The sequence below is a fragment of the Formica exsecta genome, unplaced genomic scaffold (assembly GCF_003651465.1).
Source record: "Formica exsecta isolate Colony F162 unplaced genomic scaffold, ASM365146v1 scaffold21, whole genome shotgun sequence".
Classification (NCBI taxonomy): Eukaryota; Metazoa; Arthropoda; class Insecta; order Hymenoptera; family Formicidae; genus Formica; species Formica exsecta.
In genome coordinates this window covers 357,173-375,575 of record NW_021849398.1, presented here as the reverse complement: position 1 = coordinate 375,575, position 18,403 = coordinate 357,173, and the positions used below count along the sequence as shown (strand labels likewise).

Sequence of the window (18,403 nt, the reverse complement as noted above, 5' to 3'; positions counted from 1 at the left end):
ATTTCCTGTATGTTAAAGTAAATGAATCTTTTTGAATATTATTTGCTTAGAAAAGTAAACTGGAAAAAATATGAAAAAAAAAAAAAAAAAAAAATTTTTCCCCAAAAAAAAAAAAAAAAAAAAAAAAAGAATCACAATCTAATTTGTTCAAAGCATGCGTCCGAAAATTTTCAAAAACGTTTCGTTTTTTTAACATTCCGTGGACATTACACGAGACAATAGTATACATCGTATTTCGAAATTATCGTATGCAAAATGTTGTTGCATCTTTGTGACGGTAAATAAAACTCTGGGAATACGCGTAAAGTGAAATTAAGCAGGTGGTCAAGATTCAAATTGAAGTTATAAAAGCGTGATCTATTCGCGGCGACGTGTTTTCCAACAGAGTTTGTCTCTTTCATTGATCCAAAGTGTCCAATTTATTTCAGGCTCGTCTACTTAAAATAAAGCGAATCCGCACAAAGATTCTCGCATTCTCGCGCCTCGTCCATGACACGCTGCTCGTCGTGCTCTTCAAATTTGCTCTCGCTCTCGCCGTCCTATTTAAAGCCGGCGACTCCCGTCCGAACGAGGTTCATTAAGCCTCCGTTTAATTCAAGTCGCTCGCGCCACTCCCGTCCGCCTTCGCTCAAGCGCCAATCGATCAATTCTACGTCTACGCTGACGTCGATCATTGATCGATATACCAGTACGCGCTCCGTTCTAAAAGCGAAGCTCGCATTTCGACGCCGATAGCGCCAGTCGTAAGCGAGAAAATAAACGGAAGTGAAACAGTCGCGTTTCTCCGCCTGCTCGTGGCATACAGGGTGTCCTATATACAACAAATTAATCTTGATAATCCCCACAAAAATTCTATGGTTAATGCAAGATTCTTTTAACATCAATGTAAAAAAATTTTATAAATTTCTATTTTAATATCTACGAAAAATCTCTTTATTTACTAGTTAACTAGAAGCAAGTTTCGCTGTTGGTTAAACTTGTAAAAATTAATATGCCAAAATTTCTCGCAACTTTTGATGCTATGTAGCTACTTGAACTCTTATCCAGTTTATGTTGAACAAAATATATATCTCAATCGTACATTCTCCGAGTAATCTCGGTAAATCCGAAATATATTCTGTACCCGAATAGTCGAGTATACTCGCGTACTTTCGCCGCATCATTCCTTATACTATATATCGACGAGGGACCTCGCTCTCGGCGTCGCATTCTGAATGAAACTTGGAGCGAGACCGCGTCGAGAGAGGAACCAGCGAGGGGTCAACGTTCCCTTTCCCCCCCAAGGACGACCAGGGAAAAGTTAAAGAACAACCGGAGATGGGAGGGAAAGGAGGCGAAGGAGAAGGAGAAGGAGAAGGAGGAGGAGGAGGAGGAGGAGGAAGAGGAAAAGGAGGAGACAGAAAGAGTCGCGTACGCAAAGGGGGAATGGACACGAAGACACCGGGGACACAACGGGAGACGAAAACGAAATGAAAAGAGAGAACCCCTGATTCTCCCGCTCTCTTAATTCTCGACTATAATTGTGTATAGCGAGTGCATTGTACGAAGGATGCGCCAAATAAAACCAATTTGTAGATATTTACAATATCCTAATATAATAAATCAACTTGAAAATTGAACCGAAAAGAGATTACAGAATTAATGATATTTAATTCAGCGATTGTGCGATATAGTAAAAATGTGTTGATTACGTGATTAATTACGTTACATCGTCTTATGCGATCAATTAGAAAGCAGAAACCGCGCATTACGTCATCATAATTGAGTTAATTTGGCGATTGTTGGAGATTAACTATTAATATCTAGATACTTAAGGCCTTTGTATACCCGACGAATTTTCGAAACATCCACCTCTCGATCAAATTACAGTCTAAAGTATCGCTTTTATTTACGGGATATCACAGAGTAGCCCGCATCGGTCCTGGTATGTATGGTGGAAAAATAGGTGCGGTACACGAGGGTTAATCCTTTTAAGTTGAAAGCCCAGTTGATATCGTTAGGGTAAAAGCAAGATATAATTGTCAATTAGACCGCACCTAATTCGTGACACATGCTCTCTACTCTCATTTCTCGTATATTTCTTTCGCGAATACATATATCGCGACGCACACCGATATCGCCGATATAACGAGAGAAGTGTAATTAGACGCGTCACACTTGTGATACGGAAAATAAAAATTATTTGTAATACGCAACACGAAGCAATAAACTAAAATGTAAGTTCCTCTTATATAAGAAGGATAACGTATACTACAGAGCATCTCGTCACGTTTGTTTTTCACCGCTCGCCGGAAATAAGTTTATCTCGTTTATCTCATCTCCGTTCACCTCTACCGCCTGTACACATATCTTTACATCCGATAAAGACACTATCTTCGCGCGAATATATAACTTCAATCATCTTGCAGGCTGTATAATGCCGTACGCATTGCGTTCCTATGTCTCCATAGATAATTTTGACATACACAATTCCGGAATCTTCAACACAATTATCTACATAAATTACTTTACCCTCAACTAAATTATAATGAAATTAATCCGACCTTCAAATTTCAAATTAATAGATGTTGCATTTTATACACGTATATTACAGATTTAATATCAGGTCTATTTTAACATTACTTGTAATTAACACAAGAGTAAAAGAAAAAAAAAAAATTGTACACATATATATATATTATATAAATACATTTGTGTGAAAAAATAAGAAAAATAAATTATTTCATCATATGTATTGTAACCAAATTAATTTTGACATTCACAATCTTTTTAAATAAATGGACTTGTGCATTCGATTAAAAAGGAGACAGATACGAAAGTCAATGAGAGATTCGGCTCTCCCGTGACAATGTATTTGTTATCAATACGATTACGTCGTTATCTACGTCGCATCGATCGACCCTGCCGTATTGACTCGCATTAATCACGATTAATCACGACGATTCGAGAGAGACACCTCGGCGCCGAAAAAGCGTGCAATCATTGAGAGTCGCCTCATTAATAATTGTTTTGTAGCATCTGATTTCCGATCGAGAATACATATCGATAAATCGTCAAACCGTTTTATAATCTGCTCTATAATTCCTATCGAGTTCTCCTCGTTCGGAGTAATCGGACGAGAAAGCGAAACGAAACAGAAACAGATTAAAAGAGAAAAAAGGAAATATTTCTGTTTCGAAATATATACCAGCAGAAGTTTGACTGATGTTGCACACACGCAAAGCGATAATATCGTTGTAAATCAAATATTTTCTACAAACGTATGATAAATTTTCAACAGTTTATAATTCAAAATATCGTTATTTAATCAAACAAATTGGATCAAAGTTGCCTGTTTCGACAAATAAGTGTAAATATATGTATACAGATTAAATCATTGGCACACGGTACAATTTTTCATGCTATATCACAAATTAGTAAATTATTAGAAATGCTGCACGCCTAGTGATGCATTTCTAGTAATTTAATAACATGCGATTTAGCATAAAAAAAAATCGTACCATGTGCCGTTGCTTTTAGATCATCGATCGCATATAAAACGTGAATTCTTTGGATGGATCGATAAAGAGGAGTGCTAGAAAGAGACAGTCTCGAACCACACGGTAAATGAATGGCGCGACGGGAGAAGATGGAAGGGAGAGAAGGACAAACTATCGGCGGCGGAAGAGAGAAAGAGAGAGAGAGAGACAGGGAGAGAGAGATCGCGGAGAGGCCGGATGTGACGCGACAACACATAACGACGACTCGCTTGTAGATTGCATTCGATGCTCGCGCAAAAGCAGACGAGAGGAAGAAACGAGTCGGCAGGATACAGACGAGGAGGAAAGATTGTGAGTAGCGAAAGAGAAAGACAGATAGTAGAGACGGAGAACAGGACGGAGAATGGGCAAAGAGAGAAGAGAGAAGATCGAAATGGAGGAACGTGAGATAACGGAGTTGGCAAACATGAAGATAGCGTGGTGCTGGTATTCTCGTGTTATTTGAGCGAGAATGAGAGAGAGAGAGAGAAAGAGAGAGTGAAGAATAAGAAAGAACGAATAAGAGGGATATATATCGCGAGTGAGAAGGGAAAAAGAGAGAGAGAGAGAGATAAGCGATTATATAGCGAGATTCGAGCGCGAGTTTGATCCGCTACTGGGAGTCGGGAGAGCTCGATAGGCTTACAATTAGCCTTAGGATATCGAGAGTACATCTGTGGCGTGTAGAATTAACTTACTGTATGATTAACCCGATCCAGGTATCGATACAGTGCGCGCGCATATTTAAAGCAATACGTCAGAAGGTCGCGTGTTTCACACACACAATTGAACTTGTTCAAATACAATTGAATTAGCCATGTTACTGACAAATGCAGAATAATGGAGAAATGTTTAATGATTTAACACACATTATTCTACATATTAATTTCTTGCATGGCAGTGATAAGGAAAAATAGAAAAAAATCGATCCTTTTGCAAAAGATATGCGGTATTTGTATTTCATATTTTTCTAATAATCTTATTATATACTTTAATATCTTTTGCAAGTGATGGTCAGGTTTTTTCGAGTTTAACGGATTTTTCCCCGACTATATTGATGAATTGATGCGCGATGTATCGAGAACCTGCTTTTAGTCTCTTTAATTTTATCCATTAAAAATACATTTAATTAATGGATAAATGATGAAATAGTCGAATACGTATCGATAAGATATTTTTTTATCCAACTTTCTCTCAATGTGTTTAAATATAAAATATACAATTCTCATAAATAAATATATATTTCATGAATAATATATTGGTTTTCGATATCTTGGAAATCGTTTCTTACCTATAATGAAACGAAGAATAAACTAGGACAACGGTCACCATGTGCACGAAAGAACGATAGATATGCATATATTCGCTTTTCCTGCTGTTCAGTCTTTATCTGAGACATGCATATTCGTGTAACGCAAAAGCACAAGTAAAACGGAAAGAAACATGTAGAAACCGTTATCTTTTCTTATTATTAAAACTATCAGAGTATACAATTGGGATAAATGTTAAGATAAAATATAATAAATGTCTAAAATATTTATTCTGCTCTAAAAATCGACTGAAAATTAGTCAGAAAATGGTTAATCGATGCATTCATTGTGGTAATATTATATCTCGTAAAAGGATAATTATATTATATAACGGAATGTCAATGCGAATCCTCAATGAGTTCTCAACGAGTTGTACAAGTCGTGTGAGAAGATTACGTTTGGATCGAATCTCGAGAGAGAATCCGAGGCTATTCGTTCTCGCACGCCGGTTGAGTCGCCTACTTTTGCACCATGCGTGGAAATCATGGTTTCATTCATGCCGGATCGACTTGGCGGCGTATATGGCGCGTGTGTGTGTCTCTCGTCAGGCATGTGCGAGAACGTCATCGATAGAGCTCTACGCTCTACCTCGTCGAACAATCGATGTGTATCGTAGCGCGCTTGCACGAGAGGATATGTAGGCCCAGTCGCGCGCGCGTGTGTGTGTGTGTGTGTGTGTGTATGTATGTGTGTGCGCGCGCGCGCTCGAAGCTCGCACGGCGAGCCGAGTAGCATTCAAGGCGTGTGGTGCCAATGAGAGCGAGCGAACGACATGTTCCGAGCCTCTGTGTCAATAAGCCTCGTGCACACGCACGCACACAGGCACCGCGCTATAGCGGGTGACTCCGCAGAAACGCCGCAAAACGACCTCGCTGTTCGGGGACACGTCGCGTCGCGAGAAATTTCACAACGCGAACGCGTTTTCAACGATATCGATCGACTACACTGAGAAAAAAAAGTTGTTAACTTGACTAAATGCGTTCAACTGATTATCATTTTTTTAATTGAAATATTTAAGTACTTGAGTCAAATACGTCATGTTAGATTTAATATGTCGTATTTAATTTAAATACTTAAATATTTGAATTAAAGAAATAATAATTAGTTGAACGCATTTAGTCAAGTTAACAACTTTTTTTTCTCAGTGTAGAAACTAAAATGAATCCGTTTATTATCTAGTAATCTAGTGGATTAAACCGAGCTCTAAAAATGTAGTATTACGTACCCGGCAAACTTTTGTACGATAAGGAAGCAGAAAAATCCACAGCGATTAAAATCGAGACGATCGATAGTACTTTATGAAAATTGTATTTGCGGAAAGTACGCGCGTCTTTTTAAGAATAAAGGATATTTCTCGTAGATTTTCAATTTCGGCCTACATGATAATTCATCTCCAACGGCGAAAGAGAGAGGAGGGCATACGCGAGCGCGCGTGCATTTACGCGCAACAGTGTGAGTTTTACGAAAGACGACGACGCGACTTTCTCGCAAACTTTCTACACCTGTGGGTTTCATTCACCGCTTCGCCCCTGTGACTGGTTCAGTCTAACTGGTCTCTATGAAAGCGTAGTGTGACTCAATGCGCGCAACGAGTCACGCTGGTCTAACCGTCGATAGAGTTGGCACGAAGTCGCGCGACCTCGTCCAAGAGAGAGAGCGACGACGCGGTGAAGGAGACGGACAGATTTATTGTGTTCCGCGAGAAAATTCGCCGAGAACAAATACGCAATGAAAATATATCCAAGTATACGAGCAGCTAAAAATATTGAGAAGAACCGAGAATAAGAGAGAAGAGAGAAGAGAGACGAGAAAAGGGGAAAATCTCTTATAAGAGATTTCAAATTTAACTTTCATTTTCATTTATTAATCGAGCTTCTAAAAAAAATTTGAATTAAACGCACAATTTGAAACAAACAATGGCTATTTTTGTAATATTATTATTAATACGTGTTCTCAACATACGAGAATTAATATTATAGTAGAAAATTTTTAAGAAAAATTACTATACGAAAAAGTATACGACGTAATTTCAGAGTAACCTAACGTAATTTTAAACGATACGGAGAGCGATATAACAAAAAGATGGAACGATATAACAAAAAGATGGAGCGAATGGACAACTCGATCCGATCAATTTCCGTCGGAGAACGACGCAGATATTTTTCGGAGCTTTATCGCTCTCGACCGGCGATGATTAGCGCCGGCTTGGAAATAACAAGGCGGAATTTCGTAAACGAGCACGCGGTTTCCAGATTTACCCGCGTTCCCTATCTCTCTCTCTCTCTCTTTCGTCGTCTCGTTTCCAAATGTTTCGTCTGCGTTTCGCCAAGAACGCGACATGTGAATAGTGTACGAAGTATCGTGAATGTAACCAATATAACTTTTGGTCTATATGGATTTTTCGACGAAACAAGAGTTGTAAAAGATGTTTGCCCGATAAAAATTCAAATGTTGCAAGTTATACGTCTCGGTATCGAATATTTTGACGCCAAAATCCGAATAAACATTTTCGAACAAACTAGAATTAATCGAAATTTCACGACTCTTAAAAATTTGTAGAAACGCATCAGAGCAATTAACACCGTTAACGACTGGAATTTTCAAAACGATAATCATTTTTCGACTCGTAATAGTTTGTTAGCTTCAGGTCACCCCGTATGCCGTTACTAATGACATACACACAAGCGCGCTGTGAATCGACGGTTATGCGCTCATTACGAAACCCCGGTTCTCTTCTCGTCGACTACGAGAGTACGGGCAAATAAACAGAAGCGAAGCGACGGGCAAAATGAAAAATAAAAAAAAAAAAAAACAAAAAAAAAAAAGGAAAAAAGAAGAGGAGCGTCGGCAGCCAGTTGGTCCGGGTCATTTGCCCGTCAGCCGTCCATCCCGGATGTTGTTTTTCCGACGAAATCTTTTTGATAAACTTCCAATCGACCATGGCGGGAGACACGTATCTAGCGGTATGTTAATATATCCATCATTTTTACCTGTGGGCAACGATATACCCGTCGGCGCGATAGCCCTATTGCTGCTATAACGGCGCGCTATTCGCCGATAGCGCAATATCGCGAATATTACTGTGTATCGGCGAGCGAAGGTAACCACGTGGCATTTGTCGCGTCAGTTTAGAGAGATGGCTAGATAGATAAATATGAAAAATCTTCAATGCGCGCGACGTAATTTAACTTACTTTAAAATTTAATAATTCCCCTCCCCCCGTCTCAAAAAGTTGTAAATATTTTTACTTCTTTTATCATCCTCACACGAAATGTCGCGTTCCGCTTGATCAAGGGGACTCGCCCACGCGTTTGTTTATAACTATCCTGTACTACTTTGAAAACACCGATAAGACTACATTCACCAATCTTTTCACAAACGCCACTATTTTTCCTCGCGCATAGCACGCATTCTAATTAGGATGCAGCATTTAATGCTAGATTAACGCGTGACTATCTTGGAGCAACTTGGAGAACGGTCGTTGCACGTCGCACGCGAGATAAAAAGATTAGATTATAAAGAAATTCGTGCACTCACCGGTACGACTAGGGGGCCGTGGAGGCGCAGGATACTGGGGCGGCGTCAAGAGTGGCGGCTGCGGCGACACTCGAACAACGGCCGAGGAGGTCGTTGAGCCTTGGGGGGACGTGGACAACGTGGCTGGCACAATCGCGGCCGCTGTCGTCGTCGTCGTCGTCGTCGGCGCCGTCGTTGCCGTATTATTCGCCGTCGACGCCGGACGTCGCGGCGCGACGCACCTTAATACGACGGCGGCGTTGAACGGTCGAAGCGGCTGCCGCGGAAGCAGCGCCGGGGGCGGGTTGTTGTCCGAGGTATCCACACTTTCGGCACTTCCGTTTCACTTGTACTCCTTTTTTACCACGGGTATACGTATAGAACGTCGCGCTCCGAATACTACGCCCACTTTGACAGAGGAAATATATGTATATATATATATATAAATATACATATACGCGCGCGCGCGTGTGTATATATGTACGTATATATATGTACATTCGCGAGAACGAGAAATTACGACGCGAGAGTACGGTTCCTGCTTCGCCACTTCCGGTGCACCCGAGAGAGACTGAACGTCGGCTCGTGAACTCAAATTCCACCTCTTCCTGCTTCTCCTCCTTCTCCTCTCTTCCTCCTCCTCCTTTTCCTTCTCCAACTACTCCAACTACTCTACTACTGCTATACTGTCGTTCCCGCCGCCGCCGATGCTGCTGCTGCTGTTACTATTACTACTACTACTACTACTACTACTTCTACTACTTCTCCCCGCTCGCACTTCCGGCACAGGTCACAACGTCACAGCACGCAAGCACATACGTATCTTCCAAGGCGAACACGATCCGTGAGTGCGGAAACGACATTAGAGGCGAGCCGGAGCGCACGCGCGCGTGCGCGCGCGCGCGCAAGCTCGCTCGCTTCGACTTCTCTCGACTCGATCGAGAATGCGGCGAGCAACGCCGCTCGCGCTCACGTCCAGAGCTGGATAGACCGGCCAGGAATGTAGCAAACGAGACGGAGAGAAAGAAACAGAATGACGGCCGAGAGTACGAAAGAGAGAAAGAGAAAGAGAGAGAGAGAGAGACACACGCGCGGTGACACGACACACAGCGACGAGGAGAGATCGGTACACCGCGGGGTCCTCTCGTACACTGGCCAATACACATACGACACGCTTCTCTTTCGGTGCCCCGAGCCCCGAGCCCCGAGCCCCGAGCCCCGAGCCCCGAGCTCCGACACGACGCGCTCTCGATATGCTCTTCTCTCTCTTTCTCTCTCTCTCTCTCTCTCCCTCCCTTTTCCGCAGAGCTCGTCCGCGCTCGCTCCTGAGCGAGAGGGAGAGAAATCGCACTGTTACTACCAACGCGCGAGACAGAGACGGACAGTGGAGCGTGAGAGAGATAAAAGTACAGGGGAAAGAGAGAGAAGGAGATACACAGAGATTAAAGTGGGGAGAGAGTCGGAAAGAGAAAGAGAGATAGAGGGAGAGAGAGAAAAGAGAGGGAAAGGAGAAAGAGAGCCGACTGAATCTCGCGTAGGCTGTCTGCCAGTAAACAGGCTCCTTCATTCACTGCTTATTTTATACGGACGGCCCCTATATGCCCCACAGAAATAGCCACTCTCGTTCCGTCCTCGTCGCACGCATGCACGCACCATGCACGCACGCACGTACGTACGTACGTTTGTACGCATGGGCCGGATACGCTCTCTCGCGCTTGCGTCTCTCTCTCTGTCTCTTTTCCAATCCGACTCTCTCACCCCCCGTGTTTCTGGCTAACCTTTCTCTCGCGCTCCCGCATTCGTGTCACGCGGCTCGCATCTCGGATAACCGCGTTGGTCTCCGTAAAAAAACGCCAAGCGGGAGTATGTCGTGACGGCCGCACTCCTCGTCGCGCATCCTTCCACCCTCTCGGCGACCTTTTCTCCTCAATGTCCTTTCCCTCTCTCTTCGAGGCGTTGACTCTTTCGACCGACCGCGCCGAGGGATGCTTCGCTCTCTTCCGTTACGAACAGTAGCGCGTCGTCGACGCCGTCGATGACGACAGGTGCACCGATACCCTTCGTCCGATTTGTAGATTGTTGACGGTATCCGAAATTCCTTTCACTCATACGTCTCCATTGTCGTCGCTCCGACGACGGTAAACAATATTTGCTCGCAGTATTTATTTCGCGCTCGTTTCTTTTACGAAAACTTTCCTCCGTCTTTGAACCGGAGCTATTTTCCCAACGTATCACCGTAACGCGTCTTTAATGACGACACGCGCGAATGACGGCAGTGACGATTTTTTGGCGAAGAACAGGGGGAGGGATAGATACGATATCGTGCCTTCTCAACAGATAGATAGATCGGGTTGGCGAACGATGTAGGAGTTTGCGCCTCCGCTGGTTCTCCCGAATGGCGAGCCTCCGGGTCGCACTAATGTGTATTACACATACACACCCGCACGCACACACGTAAGAGGAACACACGCGCGTGTCTCTCTGAAATACCGGGTGATATATATTTGTGCGATAGTGTGCGCGTTCTCTCTCTTTCCTCGTCTCTCGCGTCGTTGAGACGAGAATGGTGGGATTATGAGCGGGCAAAGAGTGGAAGGAAGTGAAAAGAGACAGAAAAGAAAGACCGTCAGGGGAGTTGGTCGAAGGGCGAGCAGTGAAGAGGAGCAAAGAGGACGTAGAGGGAACGATCTCGCGCGCGCACGCGTCTTGTACGCGCGTTCGCTCACTCAGCCGAGCGTACGCGAGGGAGACGATAGAGTTGAGTTTCGTGTGCGAGAGAGAAGCAAAAGTTCAGCTGGCCTCGGCAGCCATGCCGGTGTACAGCTCGTGGCGAGTGCGAGTCAGGCGCGTATTATCTCGTCGACGGGGCCACTGGTCGGATCGGATCTTTCTTTCCTCTTGATCTTTCGAGTAATATTCTTTAGCGAATCTATTTCCCAAATTATCCGCTTGGATTCTTTTCCGCTATCCGATATACTCGCACCTCCTTTCGTCCCGTTCAGCCGTCGTGACGTGACGTGACGTGACGTGACGTGACGTGACGTGACGTGACGTTTCCTAACCTCCTTTACGGCTCGCGTCACATTCGTCGGCGTAATACATCGATGGTCACGGGAGAAAGATTTTTTACCATAGGAGGCTCATACTCGCGTAAAAATTTGTCACCGTATAACGCACACGATCCGACAACACGATGGTCTTTCCGTCGTCGCGAGGTACATGCGACGGGACGTGTTCGGCAGATGCTACCGCGACGAATGACAGGACGCTCGTGTAATGTCCAATGTATCGCGTATCGCGTCCTGTGGCTTCCACAAAATGCGTTTATACAAAGTATCGTACGCAATACGACGCGACGGCTCTCTCCACAAACACAGCGGACATGCCACCGTTTATCTTTCTCTCTTTCTCTCTCTTTTTGTCCAGCAGAGTGGTGATCGCCCCCAAGCTTTCTGGAACGACCGGATGGCGCACGGCGCTGCTGCGACGGTGTAAATTTTACTCGCATACAAACAGCTCAAGCGGCGCTTTGTCTCTGTCTCTGTCTCGCTCGCTTCTCCTCTCTCTCTCTCTCTCTCTCGCTTCCTCCGTAAACGGGGCGCGCATGCGCCGCCCTCTCTCGCATTGAAAGGCGCGTATGCGCGAGGAGCAGTTTTACTCGCATACAAACAGCTCAAGCGGCGCTTTGTCTCTGTCTCTGTCTCGCTCGCTTCTCCTCTCTCTCTCTCTCTCTCTCTCTCGCTTCCTCCGTAAACGGGGCGCGCATGCGCCGCCCTCTCTCGCATTGAAAGGCGCGTATGCGCGAGGAGCAGTACTTACACGTCGCACTCACGTTCTCTCGCTCGCGCGTGCGCGCACGCGCGCGCTCGCAATACACCCACACGCGTGTCTCGTGCATCGAGGTACCGTGACGCTTGCGATCCTTCTCCCTTCTCTCCAGCCCAGCCCCGCGTCCTCCTATACTTGACGAGTCAGACACGATACTTCATTCATGCTCGTATTGTGCGGCCAGGGCCGACTCGCGGAGCCGCGATACCACGTGGGCTTTCGAACTTTTGTAGAAATGAGAGAGAGAACAAGTATATTTCGCTTTGCTGTTATAAATTTCTCTGTCGTCATTTTATCATACTCGATATACATATACGCATGTATGTTTATTTATATGTAAAATATATATTTACATTTTATACCATCTATTTATTTTGCTTTATATTCTATCGCGATTGAAAAAATCTCTCCCCCCATGACACACTTAATAATAAATCTTGCGCGTCATTTAATTCTGTGTTTTGCTTTTTTCTTTTTTTACCAAAATACGGACTAAAAAGAATTTGATCCTCGCGATGCAAGTTTTCGTTTGCGCTTGCATGCGCGTAATAATTATTAATTGTTTAAAAGACAGTAGTCGAGCGAAGTTGTCGAGGGGAGCATGGCAATAGTAGAATGGGTGTATCCGTTCAGGTGATCGAACGTTGTAACACACCGATTCTGCGGCCTGCGGCGCGTATAGTAGTATCTGGCTCTCCCACATGTCGGAGCGACTCGGTTCTCTTCGTAAACGTCCGCCGACTACATCCTCTTTCGTCCTTCTCACACTCGTCGCCCTTTATGAACCGTCGCTCGCTCTCCCTTCGATCTCCTCTCTCTATCCTCTATCTCCTCGCCCCCGGCCCCGACCTCGCTCCTCCTCTCCTGCCGCAACATTCTACGCTCGTTCCATTTGCTTGCGGATATGTCGTACGGAGGTGCCGTGTGTGTATTAAATATATGTTTGTAGGCGCGTTGCTCCTCCTATATACCCGCCTAGGCAAACGGCAAGAGAGAGAAAGAGAGAGAGAATAGAGTAAAAGCGATATGTCCTTTTCGTCCTTTTTACGATAAAACCATAAACGCAATTCCAGCGATATTATGTTTCTTTCTCGATATGCTTTTCTCTACTTTATATGTTAATAATTATGAATTACAAGTCACATTTTAATGTGTTAATAATATAATTATTAATATATTCACAACCTTATATAAGAATTATAATTTATAAAAGTTGGGCCCGTCCAGTTCACATAATTAGTTGTATGAAAAATGACTATGTCGATAAATCAGAAACTAACGCAATAACTCAAATAAGTTTATTTTATATAAGCAACAATTTCGCTTCATCAGATTTTTTATCGTAATAAAAGAAAATAATATGGAGATTAAACGAGGAAACGTATATCGTCGATGACGATCGCTGGAGAACCCCTGATAAACCCCTGATAATATACACCTATAGAGGTTGAAGACGTTCATTCATAATTTGCATCATGATTTATTGGAAATCCTGTTGCGAGCAAAACACGCGCGTGAATTTTATCGTTCTGCGTTTTACGAGAAAGAATGTGCACAGTTTGCAAAATTACGATCTAGTAGTTTTCCAAACAAATTCATGGGGATTATAAGCGTATACAATTGCAGTTATAACATTAAACTTTTCGGATTAAGCAAAGTATTTACAAAAATATTAAAAACATCAGTCAATACCAAATAGTCTAATATTGCAATTCTCGGAATAATAATGATTTTTAATAAAAATGAAGCATCTTTCGACGTAAAAAAAGATAAAATTGAATGAATCTTTTTCAGAGAGTAACAGGACGTACATACTTGAGGGGAGCGCCTTGGCTTATCTAATAAGGTAATACGGGCGAGAACGTTGTATCGTACACGTATCACGTATGTACACATATATAGGGAGATACTCAAGGTCCCTCACGGAGCATTAGTTTAAGTTACACTACACTCTATGGTCTTTGCGAATTTAACACGGAGGCGCGCACCTGTCCAAAAGTGGCCGTGGGGTACAAAAGTTGAAAAAGAACTGCACCCCTAAAGATTATCGCTGTCGTTAAAAAGTTTTTTTGCAATACTATATTTCGTATCCGCTACTGTCCCACATTCATCATTTCATTTCATTTTCTATGTTTATTTCAAGCATACTCAAGCCGTATGTATCATATTGAATATTTATGCAACATGACTGTTGTGGTTGAAAAAATACGAAATATATATTTATCATTAATTTACTATCAGCTGTCTGATTTTTTTGACCTTACGTTCAATCTTTCGCACATATCAAACGCTTTAGATTGAAGTTGAACAGTCGAACAGTCGATTCTGGTTGTGAGTCATGATGAATACTCAGAATCTATTCGGGATATTCTTGGAAGTGAAGAGAGTGAGAAAAAAAGTAAGCAAAAGAGGGGAGCAACTATCTGTAATACTCCTCAATAGTGTTTGTACGATTGTTGATAACATTTCTCTCCGATGAAAATACGGATTATTAATTAATATATGTCGTCAGTGTTTATCGCATCTAAGATCTAATATCGCAAAAAAAATGCATTTCGATGAATTCGCTTGCGTCGAATCGAATCGTCGCGGAATAACGACGGCGTTGCAACCGGAGGCAAAATATGACGTACTTTGTTCCGAGAAGCGGCAAAAGGCACTTCCTCGCTGCCATGATATTCATCGGTCGATTGGTGATTCGACCGACAGTACGGGGAATGTTCATCACGAGACTCATTCAAGTATCTCACTCATTTCTCCGAAACATACATACACATAAATGTCGAGAGGATTAATATAAAAAACGCAGTGTTACAAGGCAGCTGACAATCGATCGATTTATACGTCATCTTCTCGACGAAGAGCGGATCTATTAATCTATCCATTCAGATAATAACAACAAGCATTCGTAACTCGATTTAATCAGAAATAGATGGAAACTTGTCAAAATACATGTCGATTTTACGGTCGATTTTTCAGTTCAGTTTCCACATTAGTATTCTAATAGAGAGATATCGTATGTGAATTATCTCGCAAAATACCATTATCTATATCTATTAGCCATACGGAAATAATCAAAATATGGAATTTATTTCCGCCTTATTATCGGATAATCATACGATTAAAATATCATGCAGAGCACTAAAAAAGAGAGATATTTGCCCAATTTGCTCATGTCATTTCGCATTGGGGCTCGACACTCGACACGAGACAAGTAACTCGCGTTGGCTGAACAATCCAATCGACGCAGCCTCGGTTGTCTTTTCTCGGCCATTTATACTGTTAGTAATACGAGCGACGACGTTTATATCTACACGCCACACGGGCGTGGCGGCGATGCGAATCGCGTGCACCGCTTCCCTCGAGAGGATATCCGGTGTGGAAACGTTTCCCCTCCCGTTCGGTCCCCTCTCTTTCTCTCCTCTTGGTTTCCCTCTCCGTCTTGCTCGATAGAATCGCGCGTATATCATCCTCTGCTCCCCCACCCTCAACGTCATTCTTCTTTCATAGCACGCTAACAGCACGTCCTCAATGAGTCGACCAACAGTCGCATTCGCATTGAAAGTTTTACTTTACGTGAAATACAACGGAGCCCGTGATGGGATTTTTCGTGGACAGACCCTAAGTCTGTCGCAATTCACGCCCATTCATCCGTAAAAATCCCTTTTGCGATCGAGCGAGACTTTGTTGGCTCTTTTCCAAGTTTTTGTATTTCTTTTCTTTTCTCCAATTCTCAGAGTCAGGTCATGGTAATGGATTAATGAATAGCGACTTTTTAGAATTTAAATTTAAACATCTTTGTAATTGATGATGCGTAATTTTTGTCTCTAACGTTTGAGATTTCAAGTCGAATTTTAAATTCCAAAACTAAATGCATTCATAGTATAACTCGAAACGTGTTAAAATTTAAAATACGAACATTTTGAAATGTCTTTAAGAAAAATGTTCTTTTCGATGATTTCATTGAAAACTTTTAAATTCTTTCCTCGTTTTCCTCTCTATATTTTCCTGCGCCATTGCTTTCAGTAATTGCAAGGTTAATTGTCTCTAATTAAGTAAGTCATTCGGGCGATATAAAGAAATTAGTGTACTCGGAATAGCAGTGGCGAAATGTTACCCTCGTTTTCACAATTATATATTTCCTACTCGCTTCCCTCTCTCTCTCACATTTTCTTATATTTTGAGACCTACTTTTATTATGTTTTCATTGAGAATGTTATATCGCAACATTAAATATTTAATTATTGTACAGCGTTGCAATTTCAAAAAACGATAATAAGATATGTTTCTATTATTAGAAATTAACGATAAATATCTCTGGCCTCTTTTCATCCTCGAATAGAGTCGACTACGCGCTTCTAAATTTTGCCGTTTATTTCACGGACATCGCATATTGTTTATCTATAAATAATTATATTCTTGTTTTTTTTTTTTATAGCATAAAGGTACGGATTCTCTTCGGATATAATAATGATTTCAAACTGTGACTACTAAGGTCACATTTTTATCATATTTTCAAGAATTGCCCCGGATAAGGTATCGGTTTTAACGTTAACGTTAGCAAAGACTCGATCGATGACGTCGCATCGCGATGCAGCTTGTAAATCATTCGATTTCACGTAAATGGCCGTGCAGATGTGTACGATGAATGCGCGAGCACGCACGTGCGCATGCAGTTGCACCAACACAGTGCGTCGCACCGCACGTCACGCACAGTCGGAGAGAGGCGCGAGGACAACCTGCAGATGCATGAATGACTCGAAAAATGACGTGCGCGTTTATTGAGCGCGGCCTGCCGATTCGCGCGCGCGTTCTCGCTTGCTCCCAGCAAGGACACGACATATATTTTCCGACTTCGACTAGCGACGGACTCGAACAACTCGAGAACCTTAATCGTCGATCTTCCGACGCACGAGTTTACGCAAATGATGTAAAAATTAGCAATTGCTAATTGATCGAGTATATAAACTACATCGTACCAGCGAGATATATGTAATTTACATATAAAGAGAAAAAACACTCGACACATATAAAATGACATTTTTACAATTTGTTATCGTAAGAAAAATAATATAGATATACATCTGTAAGATATTTTTTTTAAAGAATTTGAAATTTTTTCAAAATATTTTTTATTTTATTTCGTGAATCACTGTATATAAAAAAGAGGGTCAATAACCGAATAGATAGTGTAATAATAAAAATATAATAAAGATAATAAAAAATTGTTTCAATTTTGTACTGAAACAATTTAGCTTTAAGAATGCAAATAGATGACAAAAATATCTTTTTCTATATATAGATAATCGATTATATATTGCGACATCTTCCTTATTCGCCAAAGTCACCTTTATTACCCAAGTTGATGGGCATTCGAGCATACGTTAAAATTTATCTCACGTTATCATTCGTTTGCATTGACCGATGGTTTGTATCCTTCGACAATTATACATAGGCAACTTGGAATGCTGTTCGGAAGGAGAGAAAACAGAGGAAAGGCAAGCACGTATCGATGTGAAATAATAAGCGTAAGAGAGCGACGGAGACGGAATCGTATCGGTAAATCCGATTAAAACTTATATGACTTACGTAAACGAATATGTTTCGAGTTGCAGCGACTACGAAGACGTGTTTCTCGATTCCGCGCACACAATCGATCTTGCACGCCTGCAAGATCCTATTATTGTCACTTCCGGCGGCGTAAAAAAAAAAAAGAGGAGGGTGAGAGTTCTGAAGAATTTGAGAATGATACGCGATCTACGACACTGCGTAACGTTACACGTCATCGTCGTCATCTTTCTCGTCGTCGTCGATTTATTTCTCGAGTTTCTTTCCGGCGTTATTGCCACTCTCGGCCAATTAAAAACGCGTGTTCCCACGATCGGGGTGTATTGCCGAATGTCTTAATAATATAAAGGAACATGCGATCAAAATTCAAGAAGCGGAAAAAGGATCCTTAAATTTATGAATTTTTTCCTAAAAAGAATTCTGTTCGATTTTTCCATTTACGCACATTTGGTTTCGATAGTTTTCAGTGGATAGCAGGGCGCGGATATTTAAATAAATATAAACGTCGGTTATGTTGTCATTGTGAAAGAATAGAGACAAAAATTATCTTTATTTTATATAAGACTGCTTATTAAATTATTTATGTCTTATTCCTGAAATGTTTGCTTTTCCGTTCTCGCGAATGTCAAAACAAGATGTTTATTTTTGTGGAAATATTTTTCT

General features: G+C 42.1%; 1 protein-coding gene and 1 long non-coding RNA gene across 2 annotated transcripts in view; one reads left to right on the top strand and one right to left on the bottom strand.

Annotated features, from left to right (window-relative positions):
- Window positions 1-8,687, bottom strand: part of LOC115234834 (flocculation protein FLO11) — a gene marked incomplete at its 5' end in the record, with an annotated part of 28,832 nt that extends 20,145 nt beyond the window's left edge. The window contains one exon of the mRNA XM_029806181.1: window positions 8,366-8,687. Coding sequence (XP_029662041.1) covers window positions 8,366-8,687 — 322 coding nt within the window. The remainder of the gene's footprint in view (window positions 1-8,365) is intronic.
- A 1,125-nt stretch (window positions 8,688-9,812) lies between these two features.
- On the top strand, window positions 9,813-16,580 carry LOC115234830. The gene is made up of 2 exons (XR_003883957.1): window positions 9,813-11,254; window positions 13,967-16,580. It is a non-coding gene; the product is annotated as an uncharacterized LOC115234830 (long non-coding RNA).
- The last annotated feature ends 1,823 nt before the right edge of the window (window positions 16,581-18,403 follow it).